General features: G+C 42.3%; 2 protein-coding genes and 2 long non-coding RNA genes across 8 annotated transcripts in view; 2 read left to right on the top strand and 2 right to left on the bottom strand.

Moving 5' to 3' along the window:
• Positions 1 to 2,835: 2,835 nt before the first annotated feature.
• On the top strand, positions 2,836 to 5,084 carry LOC130563199 (uncharacterized). Its single transcript, XM_057348627.1, has 4 exons — positions 2,836 to 3,194; positions 3,960 to 4,027; positions 4,115 to 4,336; positions 4,600 to 5,084. Exons 1-4 carry the CDS (start codon positions 2,836 to 2,838, stop codon positions 4,719 to 4,721), a joined length of 771 nt encoding a protein of 256 aa, XP_057204610.1. The 3' UTR covers positions 4,722 to 5,084.
• A 14,269-nt stretch (positions 5,085 to 19,353) lies between these two features.
• LOC130562505 (uncharacterized) lies at positions 19,354 to 23,284 on the bottom strand. Of its 3 annotated transcripts, none has more exons than XR_008963971.1 (3): positions 23,173 to 23,284; positions 19,936 to 20,554; positions 19,354 to 19,782 (listed from the first exon to the last, which is right to left on the bottom strand). It is a non-coding gene; the product is annotated as an uncharacterized LOC130562505 (long non-coding RNA). The 3 variants fall into 3 exon arrangements; XR_008963970.1 differs by lacking the exon at positions 23,173 to 23,284 and having other exon boundaries at positions 19,936 to 20,332; positions 20,434 to 22,413; XR_008963972.1 differs by lacking the exon at positions 23,173 to 23,284 and having other exon boundaries at positions 19,936 to 20,083; positions 20,434 to 20,547.
• gse1b (Gse1 coiled-coil protein b) overlaps positions 23,179 to 26,236 on the top strand; it is a 375,321-nt gene continuing 372,263 nt past the window's right edge. For both annotated transcript variants that reach the window (XM_057347520.1, XM_057347519.1), the window contains exon 1: positions 23,179 to 25,332. In XM_057347520.1, coding sequence (XP_057203503.1) covers positions 23,179 to 25,332 — 2,154 coding nt within the window. The remainder of the gene's footprint in view (positions 25,333 to 26,236) is intronic.
• Positions 25,170 to 26,236, bottom strand: part of LOC130562507 (uncharacterized) — a 33,143-nt gene continuing 32,076 nt past the window's right edge. The window contains exon 6 of one of the 2 annotated variants that reach the window (XR_008963975.1): positions 25,170 to 25,282. This is a non-coding gene — a long non-coding RNA (uncharacterized LOC130562507). The remainder of the gene's footprint in view (positions 25,283 to 26,236) is intronic. The other variant, XR_008963976.1, reaches the window with a different exon arrangement.

Here is a 26,236-nt window from a genome sequence, read left to right as displayed (position 1 = left end):
TCAGGGAGTGGCAGGCCGAAATGGCTGCCACATAAACCCTGAGAGTACCGGGGCTTGTTCCTGAGGACAGTTTCTCTAGCAGAAACTCCTACACTGAAACAATCTGGCAGTGAATTCGGTCTGCATGATGTGCCATGCACCATCTGTAAAAAACGCTCCATCTAAGGGCGTAGCTCCTTCTAGTGGAGGGAGCCCTAGCACTTATAATAGTCTCTACTACATCGGGCGGAAGCCCAGCACCTCTCAGCTGGTACCCTTCTCCAGACATGGAGATTCCAGAGCTCGGGACAGGGATGAAGTATTGTCCCGTGCCCTTGAGACAAGAGATCCCTTCTGACTGGGATCGCACATGGCGAGTCGTCGAGGAGGGATACTAGGTCCGAGAACCAGACTCTGGTTGGCCAACGGGGAGCTACCAATAGGAGGCGAGATCCCTGTTGACGGAGCTTCTCCAGGACTCCCGGGAGCAGAGCTATCGTAAAGACGCAGTCTGGGCCATGTATGGGTCATCGCGTCCAGACCCAGGGGAGCTGGATGAGTCAGAGAGAAGTAGAGGGGACATTGTGCTGTCTCCTGCGTAGCAAAGAGGTCCACCTCTGCTTTGTAAAATCTTTCCCAGATTTGTTTGACTATCTCGGGGTGGAGTTTCCATTCCCCGTTCGTCACAGCTTGTCTGGACAGCAAGTCTGCTCCCACATTCATGTACCCCGGGATGTGAATCGCAGAGGGACAGGAATTTGCCCTCTGCCCAATGCAGGATCTGCTGGGCCAGTTTGTTCAGGTGGCACGACCGCAGACCGCCCTGGTGATTTATGTACGAGACTACTGAAGTGTTGTCCACCCGCACTAGGACATGGTAGCCTCGTAACTCCCGGAGGAAGTATTTCAGGGCCTGAAATACAGCCATCATCTCGAGGCAATTGATGTGCCAATCGAGAAGTTGACCTCTCCAGACCCCCTGAGCTGGATGGCCATCTAAGACCGCGCCCTAGCCCGTGAGGATAGCGTCTGTCATTAGCATCTTGCGACGACAACACGGACCGAGAGTGGGACCTAAAGTCAGAAACCGAGGTCTGAACCACATAGAAAGGGTGCGAATCCCCGGCGCGTCACCCTTATTTGCCTCTGGGGGTTGGCCCTTGGATGAAACCCCCTGGCCCTGAGCCACAACTGAAACGGTCTCATATGCAGGAGGCCCAGAGGTATCACTGTGGATCCGCCGCCATGAGACCTAGAACTCTTTGAAAGTGATGAACAGTGACTTTCTGATCTAGCCTGATGCTCCTCAGGGTGTTCTGACTGTATTCGACATGTGCAGGAGACAGTTGTGCCTGCATCGTATATAACCCCCAGATACATTGTATTCTGCATAGGGGAAAGAATGCTCTTTTTGGCATTGAGTCTCAACCCGAGAGCTTCGAGATGAGCTAGGACGACATCCCGATGTCGAAGCGCTAGCTCCCAAGACTAAGCTAGAATCAGCCAGTCGTCTATGTAATTCAAAATGCGGATGCCCTGGAGTCGCAGAGGAGCCAGAGCTGCATCCATGCACGGGGTGACAAGACTAGGCCGAATGAAAGAACCCGATACTGATACCGAAAGCGAACCTCAGGAATTAGCTGTGTTGTGGCAAGATCTCTATGTGAAAGTATGCATCTTTGAGATTGATCGTTATGAACCAGTCGTGTTACTGAATTTGAGACACAATCATCTTGATTGTCAACATTTTGAATTTGTGCATCTTCAGGCAGCGGTTTAATCCGCAAAGATCTAGAATCGGACGCAACCCCCCATCCCTCTTGGGAACTAGAAAATACCGGCTGTAGGGTATGGTCGGATCAAAGTTTACCATCTGTGATCGTAAAACACAGTAACCTCTCAGCAGGACTTCGAGCAGGCACCGACGAGTCTGGGCAAATGGGCCTGTCTAAACACCCCCCCGGACTTCAAAGGAAGTTTGGGGGGGGAGGACAGGGCTGTTCACCAAAGTGACAAAAACCATGTCGCCCACAAGCTGAGAGCCTCGGTTTATTCCAAAAGAATCTCTCTTTCTCTCTATTTAGCAACAAAAGACTGGTTTAAAGTGCATATCCGTATACCCCCACGTTGTATGTTTGTCTCCCCGTTATTCACCTTCAATATATATCCTCCAATGCATGTGTGCGTCGTGGTATTTCTGTTTATATTTACATTCTTGTACAAACTACAGGTCAATGTGATTGTAACCCTTTCATGGGTCATATCAAAATGTTCCTCTTTTCATTTCTTAGAATATGGTGTATAGCACAGTAATGCATTTTTATACCATGTTCACTTTATTTTATTCTAAGACTATCTGCTGCTCCAAACTCCCAGGCGACCATAAATGCAAATGAGCTGGTGTGCCGGACAAAGAAACATGTTTACGCGCCCAAAACTATCTCATCACATTGGATCGCCACCTCGGAGGGGCGTGACGCCCTCGGGGTTAAAACATCTGTCCGTTCGCTTGTGTTCGCTCGCTCACGTTCTTTCAACCTCTCGAGACCTGTCTCTCCTCGGAGACAGCTTCTTCCGGCAGTTTGCTTCAGCTACATCCAATGGACTCACGGCTTGCCCTGAACACACCAGGACCCTTTGATACGCACGCCAGCACATGTCCCGAGAAACAAAGAAGCCAATGCAAGTATCTGAACTATTGCTAACTAGTTGCGTATAAGCTTAGCCCCTTTTAAATAAGGAGATTGTCCTCGATGGTTCGTGCAGATGTGAATAGCTGATTTAATACTGCCATTTTCTTTGCTTTATCTATTTCTTTCATTCCCTACTGTTTTACGTTTTTATGTTTGTTTGTTAATGTTTAATTTGCTTTCTAACCCCGCCGAAACAAGGGAAGCCTCATCCTCCGCCGGCTCAGAAGTGCCGGGGCACGCTTCAGAAGCGGACGCGAGGACGACGTGGTTCAGCGAATGTACGGGAGAAGCGGACAGATCCGTCTCCTGTGCCTCAGCAAGATCAAACCACAAACCCCAGGATGAGGAAGAGGTTGCTCGGTCTCGCTTAAAAAAGGTGAGCCGAGCACGCAGAACCCGGAAGTCAAAGACATCACAGAGTTCGCACTCTCCCTCAAGCATTCAAAGCACAACTCATGCTTATCGGAATCAGAGAGGATCCTCTCACAGGGAGAGACACATCTCCGAATCGAGTCAGCCATGGTAAGATAGATTTATTTCCTTCCGCTTATTTTACACTAGGCTAAGTTACTAAAAAGTGCTTAGACACTAAAATCTACTATCTTTTGCAATCTCTTTGCAATAAACTGAGACAAAACAAGAGGCTTCTCCCTCACAACATAGACGCACATGCACACAAAGCAGTCCTTGAAGACAAAAGAACCTTAAGTCGCGTCCGTTTCATGTGTATTTATAACCTGCAGGTGCGGGGGTAATTAGCCACGTCACCTGCCGAGGTTATTTAAAGCCAATTCTTAGCGTGTATGACACACGCGCTTCACAACCGGTCGAACAAAGAATGTTCTCCCATAGCGTTTGAAACGCAGCATCGAGTGTAGCTTTTGAAAGGGAACAATATGGGATGCCATATGAACCAAGTGAGACTCAGTGCTGGTGCGGTTCCAGCAGTCATCATGTGCTTTGACCGTTGGCGGGTCACCGAGCCGTCAGAGATGCAGCGCAACGAAAATGTGAACTTTACCGTAAGTATTGTTTTTCACTAAGTATTGATTTGCTAATTACCAGCATGATTTATTTAATGATTTCAATAATGAGAAGCAACGTGATCTGTTTGTTGTGAAGCACCGCAGATAACGTTAGCTAATAAGCATTTGGCAAAAAAATCTAAACCGCGGAAAAAACGTTATAAAGACATGCACATGTAACACTCAATAAATATACCTGCTGACTATATTTAAAACTAAATTCTAATTTCTCATAATCAATGTGTTGTGTCCCACATTTTAGGTTGCCAAGTGGAGTTGTGTCCAAAAGGAACAACAAGCCATTTTTGGACATCTGGCATATTGACAAGAGTATGTATCTTGATGAAGGTAGTTTTGTTTAGATTTCCTTTAATAACATTTTCCTTTTTAACATTTTGTATTTCTGTTCTGATACAGGTCTAGGGAACACTTTAGAGGGTGTGAGGGCCAGCTGTTTTAATCACCTCTACTGGACTGCAGCTTCCACTCCTAATGGAGACGGAGATGTGATGGAGGCCAAGTGGAAAAGCATGGTTAACCATGTTCAGGACATCCATGAACACGACACTCCAATGTTTCCCTGCTGTGCACATCCACATCTGGAGGGGGAAGTAAGGAACAAGGCGTGGATGGAACCAGGTACAACACACGGTGTTCATTATGTGGTTGAAAATGATCAAAATGTAAAACAAGTCCGATCTCATTGCGATCGTACAATCATGCTTCATCTTAAAGTGATAGTTCACCCAAAAATGAAAATTGTGTCATCCTTTCCTCACCCTGTTGTCATTTCAAACATGTATGACTTTCTTATGCAGAACACAAAAGAAGATATTTTGAAGAATGTTAGCAACTTGCCACTGCAGTCGCAATGAATGTAATATTTTTCTTCTTTCTCCCAGCATGTGCATCAGCCCTCATGGATTCTCTGAGAGTGGAATACTCCAAGTCACCACAGGCTCTACAAGAACGCAGCGCTGTCTTGTCTTCCACTACACCTTCTCCCCTTTCCAGACAAGAATGAGGCTGTTGGAGCATATCTAGCACAGCATTCATGATTTAACACACGTTAACAAAGCGTTAATGTGATACCCACATAGATGTTGGGCAAGTTATTAAACGGTTTTTTAATGAGTTTTAATTTTTTGGTTTTCAATGGGTCAGATGGTATATGTTTCCATCGGTTGTGTATGTTTAGTACCATACTGTATATACAGTAGTCAACACTTGAAGTGGATCAAAAAAGTTAATCAAAGTTGTCCTAAGACAAGAACGGGTATTGTTCACAATTCAGGCACAACTTTGTTGAAAGATTTTGATCCACTTCAAATGTTCAATAGTTTATTTTAACAATTGCGATGTTGAGATATGAGTTAGGTATTAACAGTGCTATGGGATACATTTTCTTATAATTTGGAGTAATGTAAATACAACTTAATTGAATTAACTATAAAAATGCATATCTGCTTGATATATATATATATATATGATCATAAACAAGTTTTATACCGTAAGACAATCCGTGTTTATGATTTTTTTTACTGGTTGTCATAAAAATGGGGTCATTCAAAACCTTTGTAAGTTCCTCCTTCTTCAGGAAACTGTCTTCTAATGGCTGACACAACACATGAAGGCAAGGGCTTCCTAATGTGCCTACCCAGAATGCCGAAGGCCCAGTGGAAAACTTGCCCCTATGCTGAGAAGCGGTATTTTCTGGACATAGGGACAAAATATCACAGGGCTTAAAGTTTTCCGGCATCGTGCCGGTGTTGTACCGAAATCCAAATCCCCGGACAATCATACTCCTCTCGCGTGCATGCTCATTATACACAGTTGATAGGCGGAGTTAAGAGTTCTGTTTGCTGCTTGCTGTTCTATTTTCACACTTCTAGCACCAGGAATGAACGTGTAAGTTAAGCATTGTCAAAATCCTAAAAAACGACCCCCCGGACAATTTAACATCAATTTATCATAGTAAGGGGTGGTAATCCGTTTTTTGCAGACTAATTTGGATGCCCAATGTTTTACACAATGTCATGGTTTAAACTATGGTTACTGTTGCAAAGTGTGGTTGATTTTAATAACGACAATAAAGCTCATCATTTATCTGTGCACAACTGTGTTTGCTCTAAAAAAGTAATCGATATCTTCAGATCTACAACGCGGATGACGTTTTGCTGTTGACATGTTACTAATTCACACTGTCTTTCAAGTAACTTGCAGGCTGATCCTTCAAGTGACACTTACATATGAATGACATTTAAAATACAAATATTAAATCATCGAAGTATAGAATGTATAGTAAAGAAATACATTTATTCAAGTTTATAATGTTCTCTTATAGAAGACGGTGTTAAGAATGTTTGTCAAAATTGTACTGCCAACATTTTCATTTTTTCCCTCAGTTTGACATTTTTTATGACCAATGAAATTACTATTAAAAGACAAAACAAACTGTTTTAAATTGTCTGCCTTTTTGATAACAATGAAAAATGCTGAGTTCTTTTGTATTAGGCTGTTTTTACAGACCATTCGGGAATATGTCAACACTGGCCCAGAATCATTTTCTATTTCTATTCAGTTCTAAATATTCTGTTCAATGTGTTTTTTTTCTAACCTTTGTGTAGTGTTGAAAAACTGAAACAAGAAAAACTGAAACAAGAAGCACTTCAATTATTTGATAGATATACTGCAGTTATGCTTCCAATCAGTGTTGGGTAAGTTACTCTGAAAAATTAATGAATTACTAGTTACTTATTACATATTCAATAGTGTAATTAGGTTACTGTACAAATTACTCTCTTCAAAAAGTATTTAATTACTTATTACTAATTACTTTTTATATCCTACATCTGTGATTAGAATTGATTCAAGGATAGACATGAAACGGCTCTTTTAATTCATAAAAAATAAATAAATAACTACATAAATGATTTGTATTAACTGATCAAAGTATACAAATGTGAGAAGGAGACATTAAAGCATACATTTTAAAGTCATTTAAAAGTCATGTATATATTACACAGTATTAAGTTCAATTAATCGGGGCAGTCGTGGCCTAATGGTTAGAGAGTTGGACTCGTGACCAGAAGGTTGCAGGTTCGATTCTCAGGGCCGGCGGGTAACGATTGAGGTGCCCTTGAGCAAGGCACCTTACCCTATACTTGCTCCCCGGGCGCTGCACTGATAGCTGCCCACTGCTCCCGGTGTATGTGTTCACGCCTTGCTGTGTGTGTGTTCACTACTCTCTGTATGGGTTAAATGCAGAGGTATGGGTCACCATACCTGACAAATAGGTCACATTCACTTCAATTACATCAGAAGTAATTAATTAAATTACAGATAAAATAAAAGTATTCCCTTACTCTCCTGACTGCTCAGAAAGAGCTTTTCACCAACGAGCTCTATTCCGCTGCAAAACGCACTTTTTCAATCTGCTCACAGGCCTTTTAACACAAAATGCTGTTTTCAGTGCAAAACTCATATTTCTGACTCTCCTGACTGCTCAGAAAGAGCTTTTCTCCAACGAGCTCTGTTCCCCTGCAAAACGCACTTTTTCAGTCTGCTCTCAGGCCGTTTAACACAAAATGAGGTTTTCAGTGCAAAACTCATATTTCTGACTCTCCTGACTGCTCAGAAAGAGGTTTTCACCAACGAGCTCTGTTCCCCTGCAAAACGCACTTTTTCATACTGCTCTCAGGCCGTTTAACACAAAATGCTGTTTTCTTTGCAAAACTCATATTTCTGACTCTCCTGGCTGCTCAGAAAGAGCTTTTCTCCAACGAGCTCTGTTCCCCTGCAAAACGCACTTTTTCAGTCTCCTCTCAGGCCGTTTAACACAAAATGCTGTTTTCAGTGCAAAACTCATATTTCTGACTCTCCTGACTGCTCAGAAAGAGCTTTTCTCCAACGAGCTCTGTTCCCCTGCAAAACGCACTTTTTCAGTCTGCTCTCAGGCCGTTTAACACAAAATGAGGTTTTCAGTGCAAAACTCATATTTCTGACTCTCCTGACTGCTCAGAAAGAGGTTTTCACCAACGAGCTCTGTTCCCCTGCAAAACGCACTTTTTCATACTGCTCTCAGGCCGTTTAACACAAAATGCTGTTTTCTTTGCAAAACTCATATTTCTGACTCTCCTGGCTGCTCAGAAAGAGCTTTTCTCCAACGAGCTCTGTTCCCCTGCAAAACGCACTTTTTCAGTCTCCTCTCAGGCCGTTTAACACAAAATGCTGTTTTCAGTGCAAAACTCATATTTCTGACTCTCCTGACTGCTCAGAAAGAGCTTTTCTCCAACGAGCTCTGTTCCCCTGCAAAACGCACTTTTTCAGTCTGCTCTCAGGCCGTTTAACACAAAATGATGTTTTCAGTGCAAAACTCATATTTCTGACTCTCCTGACTGCTCAGAAAGAGGTTTTCACCAACGAGCTCTGTTCCCCTGCAAAACGCACTTTTTCATACTGCTCTCAGGCCGTTTAACACAAAATGCTGTTTTCAGTGCAAAACTCATATTTCTGACTCTCCTGACTGCTCAGAAAGAGCTTTTCTCCAACGAGCTCTGTTCCCCTGCAAAACGCACTTTTTCAGTCTGCTCTCAGGCCGTTTAACACAAAATGCTGTTTTCAGTGCAAAACTCATATTTCTGACTCTCCTGACTGCTCAGAAAGAGGTTTTCACCAACGAGCTCTGTTCCCCTGCAAAACGCACTTTTTCATACTGCTCTCAGGTCGTTTAACACAAAATGCTGTTTTCTTTGCAAAACTCATATTTCTGACTCTCCTGACTGCTCAGAAATGGATTTGCACAAACGAGCTCTGTTCCCCTGCAAAACGCACTTTTTCAGTCTCCTCTCAGGCCGTTTAACACAAAATGCTGTTTTCAGTGCAAAACTCATATTTCTGACTCTCCTGACTGCTCAGAAAGAGCTTTTCACCAACGAGCTCTGTTCCGCTGCAAAACGCACTTTTTCATTCTGCTCTTAGGCCGTTTAACACAAAATGCGGGTTTCAGTGCAAGACTCATATTTCTGACTCTCCTGACGGCTCAGAAAGAGCTTCTCACCAACGAGCTCTGTTCTGTTGCAAAACACACTTTTTCAATCTGCTCTGAGGCCGTCGTTTAACACAAAATGCTGTTTTCAGTGCAAAACTCATATTTCTGACTCTCCTGACTGCTCAGAAAGAGCTTTTCACCAACGAGCTCTATTCTGCGGCAAAAAGCACTTTTTCATTCTGCTCTCAGGCCGTTTCACACGTCTTCAGTGCAAAACTCATATTTCTGACTCTCCTGACTGCTCAGAAAGAGCTTTTCACGAACGAGCTCTGTTCTGCTGCAAAAAGCACTTTTTCATTCTGCTCTCAGGCCGTTTCACACGTCTTCAGTGCAAAACTCATATTTCTGACTCTCCTGACTGATCAGAAAGAGTTTTTCACCAAAGAGCTCTGTTCCCCTGCAAAACGCACTATTTCATACTGCTCTCAGGCCGTTTAACACAAAATGCTGTTTTCAGTGAAAAACTCATATTTCTGACTCTCCTGACTGCTCAGAAAGAGCATTTCACCAACAAGCTCTGTTCCCGTGCAAAACGCACTATTCCATACTGCTCTGAGGCCGTTTAACACAAAATGCGGGTTTCAGTGCAAGACTCATATTTCTGACTCTCCTGACTGCTCAGAAAGAGCATTTCACCTACAAGCTCTGTTCTGCTGCAAAACGCACTTTTTCATTCTGCTCTCAGGCCGTTTCACGCAAAATTATGTTTTCAGTGAAAAACTCATATTTCTGACTCTCCTGACTGCTCAGAAAGAGCTTTTCACCAACGAGCTCTGTTCTGCTGCAAAAAGCACTTTTTCATTCTGCTCTCAGGCCGTTTCACACGTCTTCAGTGCAAAACTCATATTTCTGACTCTTATGACTGCTCAGAAAGAGTTTTTCACCAAAGAGCTCTGTTCCCCTGCAAAACGCACTATTTAATACTGCTCTCAGGCCGTTTAACACAAAATGCTGTTTTCAGTGCAAAACTCATATTTCTGACTCTCCTGACTGCTCAGAAAGAGCTTTTCACCAACAAGCTCTAGCTTGTTGGTGAAAAGCTCTTTCTGAGCAGTCAGAGAGTCAGAAATATGAGTTTTGCACTGAAAACAGCATTTGTGTTAAACGCCTGAGAGACAATGAAAAAGTGCTTTTGCAGGGGAACAGAGCTTGTTGTGAAAAGCTCTTTCTGAGCAGTCAGAGAGTCAGAAATATGAGTTTGCACTGAAAACAGCATTTGTGTTAAACGGCCTGAGAGAAAATGAAAAGTGCGTTTTGCAGGGGAACAGAGCTCGTTGTGAAAAGCTCTTTCTGAGCAGTCAGGAGAGTCAGAAATATGAGTTTTGCACTGAAAACAGCATTTTGTGTTAAACGCCTGAGAGCAGAAGAAAAAGTGCGTTTTGCGGGGGAACAGAGCTCGTTTGTGAAATCTCCTTCTGAGCATCAGGAGAGTCAGAAAAATGAGTTAGCACTGAAAACAGCATTTTGTGTTAAACGGCCTGAGAGAAGAAGAAAAAGTCCGTTTTGCAGGGGAACAGAGTTTGTTGGTGAAAACTCTTTCTGAGCATCAGGAGAGTCAGAAATATGAGTTTGCACTGAAAACACATTTTGTGTTAAACGGCCTGAGAGCAGAAGAAAAAGTGGTTTTGCAGGGGAAGAAGGTCGTTTGTGAATCCTTTCTGAGCATCAGGAGAGTCAGAATATGAGTTTTCACTGAAAAAGCATTTTGTGTTAAACGGCCTGAGAGCAGAAGAAAAAGTGCGTTTTGCAGGGGAACAGAGCTCGTTGGTGAAAAGCTCTTTCTGAGCAGTCAGAGAGTCAGAAATATGAGTTTTGCACTGAAAACAGCATTTGTGTTAAACGCCTAGAGCAAAATGAAAAGTGCGTTTTGCAGGGGAACAGAGCTTGTTGGTGAAAAGCTCTTTCTGAGCAGTCAGAGAGTCAGAAATATGAGTTTGCACTGAAAACAGCATTTGTGTTAAACGGCCTAGAGCAGAAGAAAAGTGCGTTTTGCAGGGGAACAGAGCTCGTTGGTGAAAAGCTCTTTCTGAGCAGTCAGGAGAGTCAGAAATATGAGTTTTGCACTGAAAACAGCATTTTGTTAAACGGCCTGAGAGCAGAAGAAAAAGTGCGTTTTGCAGGGGAACAGAGCTTGTTGGTGAAAAGCTCTTTCTGAGCAGTCAGAGAGTCAGAAATATGAGTTTGCACTGAAAACAGCATTTGTGTTAAACGGCCTAGAGCAAAGAAAAGTGCGTTTTGCAGGGGAACAGAGCTCGTTGGTGAAAAGCTCTTTCTGAGCAGTCAGGAGAGTCAGAAATATGAGTTTTGCACTGAAAACAGCATTTTGTGTTAAACGGCCTGAGAGCAGAAGAAAAAGTGCGTTTTGCAGGGGAACAGAGCTTGTTGGTGAAAAGCTCTTTCTGAGCAGTCAGAGAGTCAGAAATATGAGTTTGCACTGAAAACAGCATTTGTGTTAAACGGCCTAGAGCAAAGAAAAGTGCGTTTTGCAGGGGAACAGAGCTCGTTGGTGAAAAGCTCTTTCTGAGCAGTCAGGAGAGTCAGAAATATGAGTTTTGCACTGAAAACAGCATTTTGTGTTAAACGGCTGAGAGCAGAATGAAAAAGTGCGTTTTGCAGGGGAACAGAGCTTGTTGGTGAAAAGCTCTTTCTGAGCAGTCAGAGAGTCAGAATATGAGTTTTGCACTGAAAACAGCATTTGTGTTAAACGGCCTGAGAGCAGAATGAAAAAGTGGTTTTGCAGGGGAACAGAGCTTGTGGTGAAAAGCTCTTTCTGAGCAGTCAGAGAGTCAGAAATATGAGTTTGCACTGAAAACAGCATTTGTGTTAAAGGCCTGAGAGCAAATGAAAAAGTGCGTTTTGCAGGGGAACAGAGCTCGTTGGTGAAAAGCTCTTTCTGAGCAGTCAGGAGAGTCAGAAATATGAGTTTTGCACTGAAAACAGCATTTTGTGTTAAACGCCTGAGAGCAGAAGAAAAAGTGCGTTTTGCAGGGGAACAGAGCTCGTTGGTGAAAAGCTCTTTCTGAGCAGTCAGGAGAGTCAGAAATATGAGTTTTCACTGAAAACAGCATTTTGTGTTAAACGCCTGAGAGCAGAATGAAAAAGTGCGTTTTGCAGGGGAACAGAGCTTGTTGGTGAAAAGCTCTTTCTGAGCAGTCAGAGAGTCAGAAATATGAGTTTGCACTGAAAACAGCATTTGTGTTAAACGGCCTGAGAGCAGAATGAAAAAGTGCGTTTTGCGGGGGAACAGAGCTCGTTTGTGAAATCTCCTTCTGAGCATCAGGAGAGTCAGAAAATGAGTTGCACTGAAAACAGCATTTTGTGTTAAACGGCCTGAGAGAAGAAGAAAAAGTCGTTTTGCAGGGGAACAGAGTTTGTTGGTGAAAACTCTTTCTGAGCATCAGGAGAGTCAGAAATATGAGTTTGCACTGAAAACACATTTTGTGTTAAACGGCCTGAGAGCAGAAGAAAAAGTGGTTTTGCAGGGGAACAGAGCTCGTTGGAGAAAAGCTCTTTATGAGCAGCCAGGAGAGTCAGAAATATGAGTTTTGCAAAGAAAACAGCATTTTGTGTTAAACGGCCTGAGAGCAGATGAAAAAGTGCGTTTTGCAGGGGAACAGAGCTCATTAATGAAATCCTTTCTGAGCAGTCAGGAGAGTCAGAAATATGAGTTTTGCACTGAAAACAGCATTTGTGTTAAAAGGCTTGTGAGCAGATTGAAAAAGTGAGTTTTGTAGCGGAACAGAGCTCGTTGGTGAAAAGCTCTTTCTGAGCAGTCAGGAGAGTCAAAAATATGTGTTTTGCATTGAAAACAGCATTTTGTGTTAAACGGCCTGAGAGCAGTATGAAAAAGTGCGTTTTGCAGGGAACAGAGATCGTGGGAGAAAAGCTCTTTCTGAGCAGTCAGGAGAGTCAAAAATATGTGTTTTGCATTGAAAACAGCATTTCGTGTTAAACGGCCTGAGAGCAGTATGAAAAAGTGCGTTTTGCAGGGAACAGAGATCGTTGGAGAAAAGCTCTTTCTGAGCAGTCAGGAGAGTCAGAAATATGAGTTTTCACTGAAAACAGCATTTTGTGTTAAACGCCTGAGAGCAGAATGAAAAAGTGCGTTTTGCAGGGGAACAGAGCTCGTTGGAGAAAAGCTCTTTATGAGCAGCCAGGAGAGTCAGAAATATGAGTTTTGCAAGAAAACAGCATTTTGTGTTAAACGGCCTGAGAGCAGTATGAAAAAGTGCGTTTTGCAGGGGAACAGAGCTCATTAATGCAAATCCTTTCTGAGCAGTCAGGAGAGTCAGAAATATGAGTTTTGCACTGAAAACAGCATTTGTGTTAAAAGGCTTGTGAGCAGATTGAAAAAGTGAGTTTTGTAGCGGAACAGAGCTCGTTGGTGAAAAGCTCTTTCTGAGCAGTCAGGAGAGTCAAAAATATGTGTTTTGCATTGAAAACAGCATTTTGTGTTAAACGGCCTGAGAGCAGTATGAAAAAGTGCGTTTTGCAGTGGAACAGAGATCGTGGGAGAAAAGCTCTTTCTGAGCAGTCAGGAGAGTCAAAAATATGTGTTTTGCATTGAAAACAGCATTTCGTGTTAAACGGCCTGAGAGCAGTATGAAAAAGTGCGTTTTGCAGGGAACAGAGATCGTTGGAGAAAAGCTCTTTCTGAGCAGTCAGGAGAGTCAGAAATATGAGTTTGCACTGAAAACAGCATTTTGTGTTAAACGGCCTGAGAGCAGAATGAAAAAGTGCGTTTTGCAGGGGAACAGAGCTCGTTTGTGAAAAGCTCTTTGTAGGCAGTCAGGAGATCAGAAATATGAGTTTTGCAGAAAACAGCATTTTGTGTAAACGGCCTGAGAGCAGAATGAAAAATGTGTTTTGCAGGGAACAGAGCTCGTTGGTAAAACTCTTTCTGAGCAGTCAGGAGAGTCAGAAATATGAGTTTTCACTGAAAACAGCATTTTGTGTTAAACGCCTGAGAGCAGAATGAAAAAGTGCGTTTTGCAGGGGAACAGAGCTTGTTGGTGAAAAGCTCTTTCTGAGCAGTCAGAGAGTCAGAAATATGAGTTTTGCACTGAAAACAGCATTTGTGTTAAAGCCTGAGAGCAGAATGAAAAGTGCGTTTTGCAGGGGACAGAGTTCGTTGGTGAAAAGCTCTTTCTGAGCAGTCAGAGAGTCAGAATATGAGTTTGCACTGAAAACAGCATTTGTGTTAAACGCCTAGAGCAAATGAAAAAGTGCGTTTTGCAGGGGAACAGAGCTCGTTGGAGAAAAGCTCTTTCTGAGCAGTCAGGAGAGTCAGAAATATGAGTTTTGCACTGAAAACAGCATTTTGTGTTAAACGCCTGAGAGCAGAAGAAAAAGTGCGTTTTGCAGGGGAACAGAGCTCGTTGGTGAAAAGCTCTTTCTGAGCAGTCAGGAGAGTCAGAAATATGAGTTTTCACTGAAAACAGCATTTTGTGTTAAACGCCTGAGAGCAGAATGAAAAAGTGCGTTTTGCAGGGGAACAGAGCTTGTTGGTGAAAAGCTCTTTCTGAGCAGTCAGAAGAGTCAGAAATATGAGTTTGCACTGAAAACAGCATTTGTGTTAAACGGCCTAGAGCAAAGAAAAGTGCGTTTTGCAGGGGAACAGAGCTCGTTGGTGAAAAGCTCTTTCTGAGCAGTCAGGAGAGTCAGAAATATGAGTTTTGCACTGAAAACAGCATTTTGTGTTAAACGCCTGAGAGCAGAAGGAAAAAGTGCGTTTTGCAGGGGAACAGAGCTCGTTGGTGAAAAGCTCTTCTGAGCAGTCAGGAGAGTCAGAAATATGAGTTTTCACTGAAAACAGCATTTTGTGTTAAACGCCTGAGAGCAGAATGAAAAAGTGCGTTTTGCAGGGGAACAGAGCTTGTTGGTGAAAAGCTCTTTCTGAGCAGTCAGAGAGTCAGAAATATGAGTTTTGCACTGAAAACAGCATTTTGTGTTAAACGGCCTAGAGCAGAATGAAAAAGTGCGTTTTGCAGGGGAACAGAGCTTTGGTGAAAACTCTTTCTGAGCAGTCAGAAGTCAGAATATGAGTTTTGCACTGAAAACAGCATTTGTGTTAAACGGCTGAGAGCAGAAGAAAAAGTGCTTTTGCAGGGGAACAGAGCTCGTTGTGAAAAGCTCTTTCTGAGCAGTCAGGAGAGTCAGAAATATGAGTTTTGCACTGAAAACAGCATTTTGTGTTAAACGCCTGAGAGCAGAAGAAAAAGTGCGTTTTGCAGGGGAACAGAGCTCGTTGGTGAAAAGCTCTTTCTGAGCAGTCAGGAGAGTCAGAAATATGAGTTTTCACTGAAAACAGCATTTTGTGTTAAACGCCTGAGAGCAGAATGAAAAAGTGCGTTTTGCAGGGGAACAGAGCTTGTTGGTGAAAAGCTCTTTCTGAGCAGTCAGAAGAGTCAGAAATATGAGTTTGCACTGAAAACAGCATTTGTGTTAAACGGCCTAGAGCAAAGAAAAGTGCGTTTTGCAGGGGAACAGAGCTCGTTGGTGAAAAGCTCTTTCTGAGCAGTCAGGAGAGTCAGAAATATGAGTTTTGCACTGAAAACAGCATTTTGTGTTAAACGCCTGAGAGCAGAAGAAAAAGTGCGTTTTGCAGGGGAACAGAGCTCGTTGGTGAAAAGCTCTTTCATAGTGCGGAGAGTCAGAAATATGAGTTTTGCACTGAAAACAGCATTTGTGTTAAACGGCCTGAGAGCAGAATGAAAAAGTGCGTTTTGCAGGGGAACAGAGCTCGTTTGTGAAAAGCTCTTTCTGAGCAGTCAGGAGAGTCAGAAATATGAGTTTGCACTGAAAACAGCATTTTGTGTTAAACGGCCTGAGAGCAGAATGAAAAAGTGCGTTTTGCAGGGGAACAGAGCTCGTTTGTGAAAAGCTCTTTCTGAGCAGTCAGGAGAGTCAGAAATATGAGTTTGCAGAAAACAGCATTTTGTGTTAAACGCCTGAGAGCAGAATGAAAAAGTGCGTTTTGCAGGGAACAGAGCTCGTTGGTAAAACTCTTTCTGAGCAGTCAGGAGAGTCAGAAATATGAGTTTTGCACTGAAAACAGCATTTGTGTTAAACGGCCTGAGAGCAGAATGAAAAAGTGCGTTTTGCAGGGGAACAGAGCTCGTTGTGAAAAGCTCTTTCTGAGCAGTCAGGAGAGTCAGAAATATGAGTTTTCACTGAAAACAGCATTTTGTGTTAAACGCCTGAGAGCAGAATGAAAAAGTGCGTTTTGCAGGGGAACAGAGCTTGTTGGTGAAAAGCTCTTTCTGAGCAGTCAGAAGAGTCAGAAATATGAGTTTAGCACTGAAAACAGCATTTGTGTTAAACGGCCTAGAGCAAACGAAAAGTGCGTTTTGCAGGGGAACAGAGCTCGTTGGTGAAAAGCTCTTTCTGAGCAGTCAGGAGAGTCAGAAATATGAGTTTTGCACTGAAAACAGCATTTTGTGTTAAACGCCTGAGAGCAGAAGGAAAAAGTGCGTTTTGCAGGGGAACAGAGCTCGTTGGTGAAAAGCTCTTTCTGAGCGATCAGGAGTCAGAAAATATGAGTTTTGCACTGAAAACACATTTTGTTAAACGGCCTAGAGCAGAATGAAAAGTGCGTTTTGCAGGGGACAGAGCTTTTGTGAAAGCCTTTCTGAGCATCGGAAGTCAGAAATATGAGTTTTGCACTGAAAACACATTTTGTGTTAAACGGCTAGAGGAAATGAAAAAGTGGTTTTGCAGAACAGAGCTGTTTGTGAAAAGCTCTTTCTGAGCGATCAGGAGTCAGAAATATGAGTTTTGCATGAAAACACATTTTGTTAAACGGCCTAGAGCAGAATGAAAAGTGCGTTTTGCAGGAACAGAGCTCGTTGTGAAAAGCTCTTTCTGAGCAGTCAGGAGGTCAGAAATATGAGTTTTGCACTGAAAACAGCATTTTGTGTTAAACGGCCTGAGAGCAGATAAAAAAGTGCGTTTTGCAGGGAACAGAGCTCGTTGGAGAAAAGCTCTTTCTAGCAGTCAGGAGGTCAGAAATATGAGTTTGCACTGAAAACAGCATTTTGTGTTAAACGGCCTGAGCAGAATGAAAAAGTGCGTTTTGCGGGGGAACAGAGCTCGTTTGTGAAATCCCTTCTGAGCATCAGGAGAGTCAGAAAAATGAGGTTAGCACTGAAAACAGCATTTTGTGTTAAACGGCCTGAGAGAAGAACGAAAAAGTCCGTTTTGCAGGGGAACAGAGTTTGTTGGTGAAAACTCTTTCTGAGCACTCAGGAGAGTCAGAAATATGAGTTTAGCACTGAAAACAACATTTTGTGTTAAACGGCCTGAGAGCAGAACGAAAAAGAGTGTGTTTTGCAGGGGAAGAAGGTCGTTTGTGAATCCTTTCTGAGCACTCAGGAGAGTCAGAGATATGAGTTTTTCACTGAAAAAGCATTTTGTGTTAAACGGCCTGAGAGCAGAACGAAAAAGTGCGTTTTGCAGGGGAACTGAAAACAGCATTTTGTGTTAAACGGCCTGAGAGCAGAACGAAAAAGTGCGTTTTGCAGGGGAACNCAAAGTTCCTCATGCACTTCCGGTAAACACGGCACTGGGGGCGGGCGCGGCTTGGAGCCGCGCTCAAACCCGAGGCGCCATGTAGCCAGCCGCGAACGCCGGGAGAGGCAGTGCGGGCACTGCAACCCAACACTCACGGCGGCCCGGGAAAGCATGGCCGACATCCGCTTTTTCCTGGGCTCGACCCCCCGAGGGAGGGAGCCCGAAGAATCGTCGGAGTCGGATGGCAGTACGTCACCCCCCGATGCTGCAAGAGACCTCTCATCATCACGCATCGTGTCCGAATACGTGATTGAGGAATAAGACGGCGGACCGTCTTTTTTTTTTTTTTTTCTCTTTTAGAAAATTTGCTCGAACACCTCCGGAACTGCCGAGACGCCCAGGGGAGAGTCACTGCAGGAAGGGACCATCCGCTGTCCACGTCGTAGATTCCAGCAGAAAGAAAGATCATCCAGATCGTAGAGAAGCTCACCAGATGCGTAGGCTCTGAAGAACAAAAGGTGAATGAATGAGCACGCCGGCTTCCCTCTTATACCCGGACATCCGGGGAGGAGCCCGGCATGCAAATTTCATTCGCCAATTTTCATTGGCCTTTTCAATATACTCAGAAGATGATAGGTTCTCAAGACAACCCCATTCTGTCGGTTCGACACAACGTCGAGAGACCGACAGAAAGGGAACTCATATTTCTGACTCTCCTGACTGCTCAGAAAGAGCTTTTCTCCAACGATCTCTGTTCCACTGCAAAACGCACTTTTTCATACTGCTCTCAGGCCGTTTAACACGAAATGCTGTTTTCAATGCAAAACACATATTTTTGACTCTCCTGACTGCTCAGAAAGAGCTTTTCTCCCACGATCTCTGTTCCACTGCAAAACGCACTTTTTCATACTGCTCTCAGGCCGTTTAACACAAAATGCTGTTTTCAATGCAAAACACATATTTTTGACTCTCCTGACTGCTCAGAAAGAGCTTTTCACCAACGAGCTCTGTTCCGCTACAAAACTCACTTTTTCAATCTGCTCACAAGCCTTTTAACACAACATGCTGTTTTCAGTGCAAAACTCATATTTCTGACTCTCCTGACTGCTCAGAAATGGATTTGCATTAATGAGCTCTGTTCCCCTGCAAAACGCACTTTTTCATACTGCTCTCAGGCCGTTTAACACAAAATGCTGTTTTCTTTGCAAAACTCATATTTCTGACTCTCCTGGCTGCTCATAAAGAGCTTTTCTCCAACGAGCTCTGTTCCCAAACAATACACACAAAGAGGAAAAGGAAGAAGAAAAATATACATATTTCAAAACTTTATATGCTGCATGGCTACACGCTCTTATGTTTAAACATGGTCTTATACATTTCCAAAACATTTTAACTCGAGCTTAGAGTAAAAAAACAAACAAAAAAAACTATAATCACAGTTATAAAATTAGCATCAATTTATATATTTATATATGATTTGATTTAAATGTAGATGTCTACATAGCTCTAATCAGGGGAAGAGAATCTCCACTTTTGTCTGTGAAACATAAGCTACAGGACCACTGAATAGTTGAAGTGTTTAGTATTTACCAATCACTGGTCGTGTCACTAAAATTACCCTAATTGCGCACCAAAGGCAGTAATAAATCCGGCCCAGTGTTTTTCGATTTAACCTTTATATTGGATGTCATGATATTTACGATAGTACAGAAAGCAAACTAAATATCACATATAAAGACCTGGAGGTTCTCCTCCATTTTACATATAGATAAGAATATATCAATACTCACTATGATAAGCAAAAACCTCCTTATAAATTACTACTTTACACAAGATTACTCACTATTACAATAGGGCTATACATAACAAAGTTGTATTTAAAAAAAAACCTACATTTCAAGAAATACCACAAGTCTAAGAGATCTCGCATATGTTTCTTCAAACATAATGACGTTCAACTGTGTAAAAATGATACGTATAACAATACATATAATTCCATGCTGTTCATACCGATCAGGGAATCCCAAACAATGATTGGAAAGACTTGCTCCGCTTTCCTTTCCGTTTTAGTAAGCATCAATGGTACAAGCCAATTTGGATGCCAATCGCTCCATTGAATTTTCTCTTTAGAGAATCGATCTGAATTCACACAAAATGTCCCTTCTCTTCACACTTCTCCAATTTTAATCTAAAAACATGGGCACTTCCAGAGCCTACAAGGGAAAATGTTCAAATCCAGTTCAGTGTTTAAGGTTACCAAACAGTTGTTTTAATTTCATCATCAATCCAGATTAGTAATATTATGCTTTCCCTCTCAATTCTTAAATCTGAAATCACTCCCGCTAGTGCCATCTAGTGGTGGTCTCCCTTTCACGTCCTTAAAGGTGGAGTGAACAAGTCCTCATTAGGGCTGAAAACCATAACACAGGAAATTAGTGCTTCTTACAGACTCATCCATGATGGAGGAAGGGTCGGAAAAGTCGAGCTTCAGTTCTGATCCCTCTCGCCGGTTCCTCGATGGGAGCTGCAAAATACAAAGGAGGTCAAATAAAAGTTCTATTACATATAATTTATTTATATTTAGGCAGAAACAACGTTCCAGAGAGCAACATCAGAATGACATAATGCCTACTGACAAACAATGAATATTTATTAATTTAAGACATGAGACAATTACCAGATCAATATTCATGGTGTCAAAGTCCATGCCATTGAGATCCTCGATTTCAGCCTTCCGATGATATCATCACATGTTCCACAATGAGTTCCTCATTATCCCACATTAGGCCTGTCCCTCGTCAACTGCTAGCTTGACAGCAATATAACTGTAAACAATTACAAAATGCAGTGTTGCATGTAAAAAAAATCTTTAAAGGACTTATTTAAAAAACTAATTTAAAGTTTTGCTACTGTGAGATCACAAATAAATACATCAATGGAAGATCATGTTTACAAGAAACCTTTGCCAAGAACTTTTACTCTACGATGTAGTAAAAAAGGAATATGACCCCTTGTAGTGAGTTGAATTGTTGTCAAAGGTTACATTTTGACTGGAATGTCTCTTACATGGCATCCTGAAGGTTGCCAGGCCAGAAAGAAAAAGACACGTTATTAATGAGTAACCAATTAGAGGAATGTAATATATAAAAGGTTAATGTATCAATCCTAGTATTACCTTCTTGGATTTTCCTCTTAGCGGTGGCAGGCTTAGCCTTTTTGCTCCTGATGGAGGGATCATGCTGATACCACTGACCGCAGACATGGTGTAATCATCTCCACCTGCCTGCAGTGAGTTCCTGTAAGAGATGAGCGGCAGCCAGCAGTCTTCCCTCTTGATAGATCGAAGGATCTGAATTTCTTAAAAGTAACCTGTTTGTGTGTGTGTATTTTATCTAAAGATTATGAAATTCTGACTTGAGAGTACAGACATACATTTTGTATTGTGTTTAATTTCTTATTTCCTCATCCTTTTTGTTCTTAATTATTATTCTTTATTTTTCTATATATTTACTTTATTAGTTATAGAATATATTCATTTATTTCTACCTACACTAGTTATATTCTACATTCTTTTGGATGCTGCATTTGTATTTTGCAGTGGTCTCATTCTCAAGGTTCGTTATAATGTCACAAGACAATTTTATGAAGTAATTCATAGAGTTAATAGAGTGAACTCTAGAAAGAGTTCTAGGCAGAGTTTTTTTTTATTAAATTCAAAATGGTTTAAATTAGGTGCAATTCCAACACCATTGGTTAACTAAACCAACTAAAAGAAGAGACTCTGCTTTTTTTCACAGACTTTCGATGGCTCAAGGAATTTACAGAGAGATTCAGGCCTTGTTGAAAGATGCTGCACGGCGACAACCACCTGCAGATGGGATAAGACGATTGTTGCAACCTCGAGACTAGTCTGCTGAGAGACAAAGCTATCAAGACTTCCTAAACTCTGCAAGGATGTTTACATTTCAAAACAGAGCTGTTTTGAGAAATTAAGGTTCATAATTAGAAGATCAGAAATTGCTGACAGGGCAAGCTATACACCACTCTGAAAAGTCAACTTTAAGTAAACTGTGTCCTCAGCTATATTTCTTTTGGTCTTTGATCTAAATTAACATAATTATTTTTGAAGCATTTCTACATTTGTCATGAAGTGTTTATCATCTTTGCTCTTGTACATTACTTTGAAATTGTTTGTTTGCTTTGTCAGATATTCAATGATGGTCTCAATGAAGACAAACCATTAAGTCTAGACATACAGTATACTCTTAACTGATGCTAATAAGCAGTATGATAGAGAACATGACCTGTCCGTTTTAAAGGGCATGTAAAATGGTTTCAATCAAGCATTTCAAAGAGATGTTTTATGATTATGAGAATTTGCTTGTTTTTAATCAACTTCGATTTCTAATCATATGTGATAAAATGTTCTCTAGTATGATTAAGAGGAGGGAATGATATATTGTAAAATCTGAATTTCCTAAAAGCAACCTATTTGTGAGTGTTTTTTCTAAAGATGATAAAATTCTGACTTGAGACTACAGACATACATTTAGTGTTGTAGTTAATTCCTTATTTTCTTAGGTTTTATTATTATTTACTATTTTTTCTATACTGTATATTTAGTTTATTATTTATAGATTTTATTCATTTCTTTCTCCCTATTCTACATTACGTTGAATGTTGCATTTGTATGGTCTTCACAAGTAGACTCGAGTTTCCAGTCACGAGACAATGTTGTGAAGCAGTAATTAGTATAATAACACCTGCTAAATGTGTTTCTAGTCAGATGGAGTTAAAATGAGCGATGTAACTCCAGACAGAGTTAGAATTGGCATCTAACTTTGCTTATTAACAAGATGGAACACAAAGGTAACATTTTGGATAAATAACAAGATGTATTCGATTTATCAAGCTGACTAAAAGCTCTATAACAAATCATTATTCTTACAAAAAAAATGTTTTATTTGGTTATGTATGTGCATGTAGCTCATTATTATTATGATATTTCTGTAATCATTTTAATTTAGTTTGTCTAGATCCTGTCTTCTGGTGTGAGCTTTTAATGTTGTCATTAATACAAAAAAACAGTGCTTTAATGGTGTCATATGAGTAAAGGTAAGACACACTACAGTGTGTAAATGTAAGGTATTGTTATTTTTGGCTTGAGTTTTTTTTATAATTGGGTACACAGTCTTTTCGTTTGCACCTCGAGACATTTGGACTATTCTTTGTGATACATTTAGCCTACACAAGGTTTACACAACCAAGTAAAGTTTAAATGATATAATCTGACACGTTAAAAGATTTCCCCAGGTAATATTAATTTACCTTAAAACTTTTATATCAGACCTCAATCCCCACCCCTAATGTTTTGCATTGCAATACAAACTAATAGAATGTGAAGTTGTTCGAAATGTTTGCAACCAAGCAATGTAGCAAGAACTTGATGCCAATTATGCAGACTAAGCAGCTCCCGTTTTGAAACACACACTCGACACCGTGCTTTCACAAAATGCAACAAATAAAGCTGTTTTGTTTCCTACTCTAATTTAATGATTGAATAGCTGTGGACTAGTAGTAGAAATCCAGCAGTAGTGTTTGTGGTGGCGGTGATGGCGCTCTTCACTCGCCCCTCACAACCACACTGTGCCGACGGACAGACAACAGGAAAGTTCGCCGAGCAACTCAAACAAGAACTTGTGCTCTCGTATACGCAGAGTTTCACAAAGGATGTAACTCCAGACGGCGTCTCGATGAGATTTCATTGGCATTTGCACACTTTGGAAAGAGAAGCGAAGGACTTTGATTAAGTTTGTGAAATTTTCACCGTTTGATCGATGCGTTACATATGTGAGCCAACGCACAGAGCTGGTTATGAAACTATGCTTACTGTGATTTTTAAGACATTACGCACGGAACTATGAGCGATCCCGACCTCACACCGATCTCCAAAGTGCAGCAGCGGTTCACGGCTGTGGCTCAGCAGGAGTCGGAGAGCACTTTGCCCGTTAGCGTGTGTAGACCCGACCGCAGCGGAATGTTTCTCATCCATTGCTTCGTCTGCGGAAGCCCGGTCACCCTGGGAAAGGAGTTGAGCTTACAGGCGAAATACCAGCGAGAAAAGGATGGTCCATTTTTTCCTTTCCTGCAAGGCCAGGAACCGGCCCCAGGCGCACTAGAAATCGGTCCGGACGGAGACGCTCTGGTGTGCGCCGTGTGCCATTGCTTTTTGCGCGAACAGTGGAACTCATTTCAGCGCAACAAGACACCCATAGAGAAACGCATGTACTGGCTTAAAAGACCGTACCAGTGCGACTCACGGAGCATCTCGTGTGATCTGGAGCGCAGAATAAGCGTCGGCAACTTTGATGCTAACGACTCGGACTACTCGTTCTCGGATAATGACAATCTGTCCGAGCAGGACTTGGATTTTTCGGGACGTGTTATGAATAATAACAATTCCGGCAATGCGGCAAAGGACGGCGGCAGAAAAAACGCAGTGAGTATTAAGAGCAGTCCCGAATCAGTGGGCTGTCCTGTCAGACCGAGCGCAGCACATGATATGCCCAAATCAGACCGGCGTGAGACTAAGTTTATCTCTCACACTTCGTGCTTATCAGTATCTATGATCCCACATCAGAATGACATCCCTTCCATGCGCACACCAGCTCCAGATAACGCAATAGTTAGATGCAATAATGATTGGATACACGCGTCCGCTTGTGTTTCGGAAGCGTGCAACAGATGCGAGATCAACTTTACAATTAACGATGAGAGAGAGTGCGCGGCATCATCTCGCCTTAATGCTGAGAGGAGTCGAGCAGCCAAACACCACTTAAGTGTTTTTGCTGATGAATGCGTCTGCTACATTTGTGGAAGCAGGCTTTCAACAGGAGGCCACTTTAGGGTGTTTGTACAAAAGCAGGAGAGAGCTTCATGTGACCCATTCTTTCCTTTTCTGTGTCTCCGCACACCTCCACCTGGCGCTGTGCCCCTCAGTCCTGGTGGATATACACTGGTTTGTTCTACCTGTCACTCCTCACTCACCCAGCAGTGGCAGAAGTTTGAGGTGGCAGATGTACCTGTGCACCAGCGACTGTACGTCGTCCCCCTCTGTGCTAGTGTTGCCACTCGCCTCAGTCCACCAGTCATGGAAGAATCTGAGGACGGGCTGCCCAAAGTCCATCCACTTCTCTCCATGCAACGTAATCTAAGTGAAGCTTGCTACTTATGTGGGCAGGACTGCAGGCGAGAGATCAAGGTGGTGTATGCCCATTCAAATAATGCCTGCAGAGCGATGTACTTCCCTTTCATAAACCTGTTACCATGCCCACCAAATGCTCAGAGCATGCATAATGGACAGGTACGCTGTTGTATTGTGTGTCACCGAATCTTAGAAGATGTCTGGGCGGACTATTGCCTCTGTCTGAGGGAGGAGCTTATTACATCTGTCAGCACCTTCCTTGGGAGATACCACCTGGCCATGGGCAGAGGAGAAGTCTTGGCATCAGCCTCAAGTGGACCCCTGTCAACCTCTTGTCAGTCAGTTACAACAACCACAAACCACACCTCCATCTGTTACTTATGTGGGGAGGACCTCTCTGGAGGAATAGAGTATCAGCTTCATGTTAACCCTCCAGGCCGTTGCGGGGAGCGAGAACCTTTCTTTCCCTTCCTAACTATACACCCACCAGCCCCTCGTGCCCGCCCGGCTGATGCTACAGGCCTTGTGTCAGCCTGCGTGCTGTGTTATCATGATTTGCTGGGCCAGTGGACCCAACATGAGAGTCAGGGCTCTGGAACAGGGACACCCAGCAGCCCCTGGTCACGCCAGTATAGCTGCAACACCTTTGTCTGCTTCTTCTGCAGGAAAGAGAAGAAGAGGACTCTTGGACTGAAAGGGGTGAGTGTAGCTCGCCTACCTGTTTTCCTATATGCTCCGAGGGTCAGTCAGATGCTGGTGATTGACAGTGGAAAGCAGCTAACCATTGGCTCCTGTTTGGAATGTAAGTCCACGGTTCTGACTGGAAACAAGATAAAGACAGTTGGTGGGACTGCAGTTTTAAAACACAAGGTAAGAATATTTTGGGTCACACCACTTTTATCAAAATGCTAAGAAATGTTTTCAGGGTTAGTCTGGTTTCACACATCTTTGCATGTTTAACAATCATTATAACTTAGCAGAGATCCAAAGTACGACTTGGTGGGCTTCTAGAATTTTTTTAAGTATCTTAGTTAGCACAGTTAAGCTTAGGTAAGGGCTGTTTCTGTTTCCACATGCAAAGGTTTATCTGATGCACTGACAAGTGACTGCCAAATGCAGAAATTTGAGTTTTATGACAGGCTGTTGTGGATTCTAGTGAGCTAGGCGGCTAGAGCAGGCAGGGGGTAGATTCATTTTGGAGCCTGTAGCATTAAAGAAATAAACATTTTGCAGATGACTGTGTTCTTGTAAAGTGTGGTTTTAAAACATTCTTCAGTAGAGCTCAAGCCAAATCAAGCTTTTGTTTGTCTCATTACATGTGTGTATGTTTTTGACGTCCAAGAGGGACTGAACAGGGTGTTTTGATTATGAAATTGGCTCTACTGTGGGCCTTGTGGTTTTCAATGAGCTTTTGTGCGATGTGAGATTAGCCATATTCACACCAACGAATACAGTTACACCAATGATATTGGATTTTCTTTATGTGAATTTGGAGCAGGGCTGCACGATACTTTATCGCGATTACCACTAAATCCTATTGAAATCAAGCTGGCAATGTGTCGATATTTTTTTTAATGCGTAGCTTGTCTGTGAAGCACGGCTCTGGGATCCGTAGGAAAAGCAGTGCGAGTTTGAGTCGCTTATAATGTGCATTTGAACACCCGTCAAACATGATCAATATACTTTATTATCATAAAAATACCTGATGAGGCTTGAGTAACAGATAAAAAGATGCCCATAGGCATTTCCTAGATTCTAGAACGTGTTATGGTCT

Source organism: Triplophysa rosa, linkage group LG12, assembly GCF_024868665.1.
Source record: "Triplophysa rosa linkage group LG12, Trosa_1v2, whole genome shotgun sequence".
Taxonomy (NCBI): domain Eukaryota; kingdom Metazoa; phylum Chordata; class Actinopteri; order Cypriniformes; family Nemacheilidae; genus Triplophysa; species Triplophysa rosa.
The sequence above is the reverse complement of the archived record's forward strand: the minus strand, read 5'-3'. Positions and strand labels throughout refer to the sequence as shown.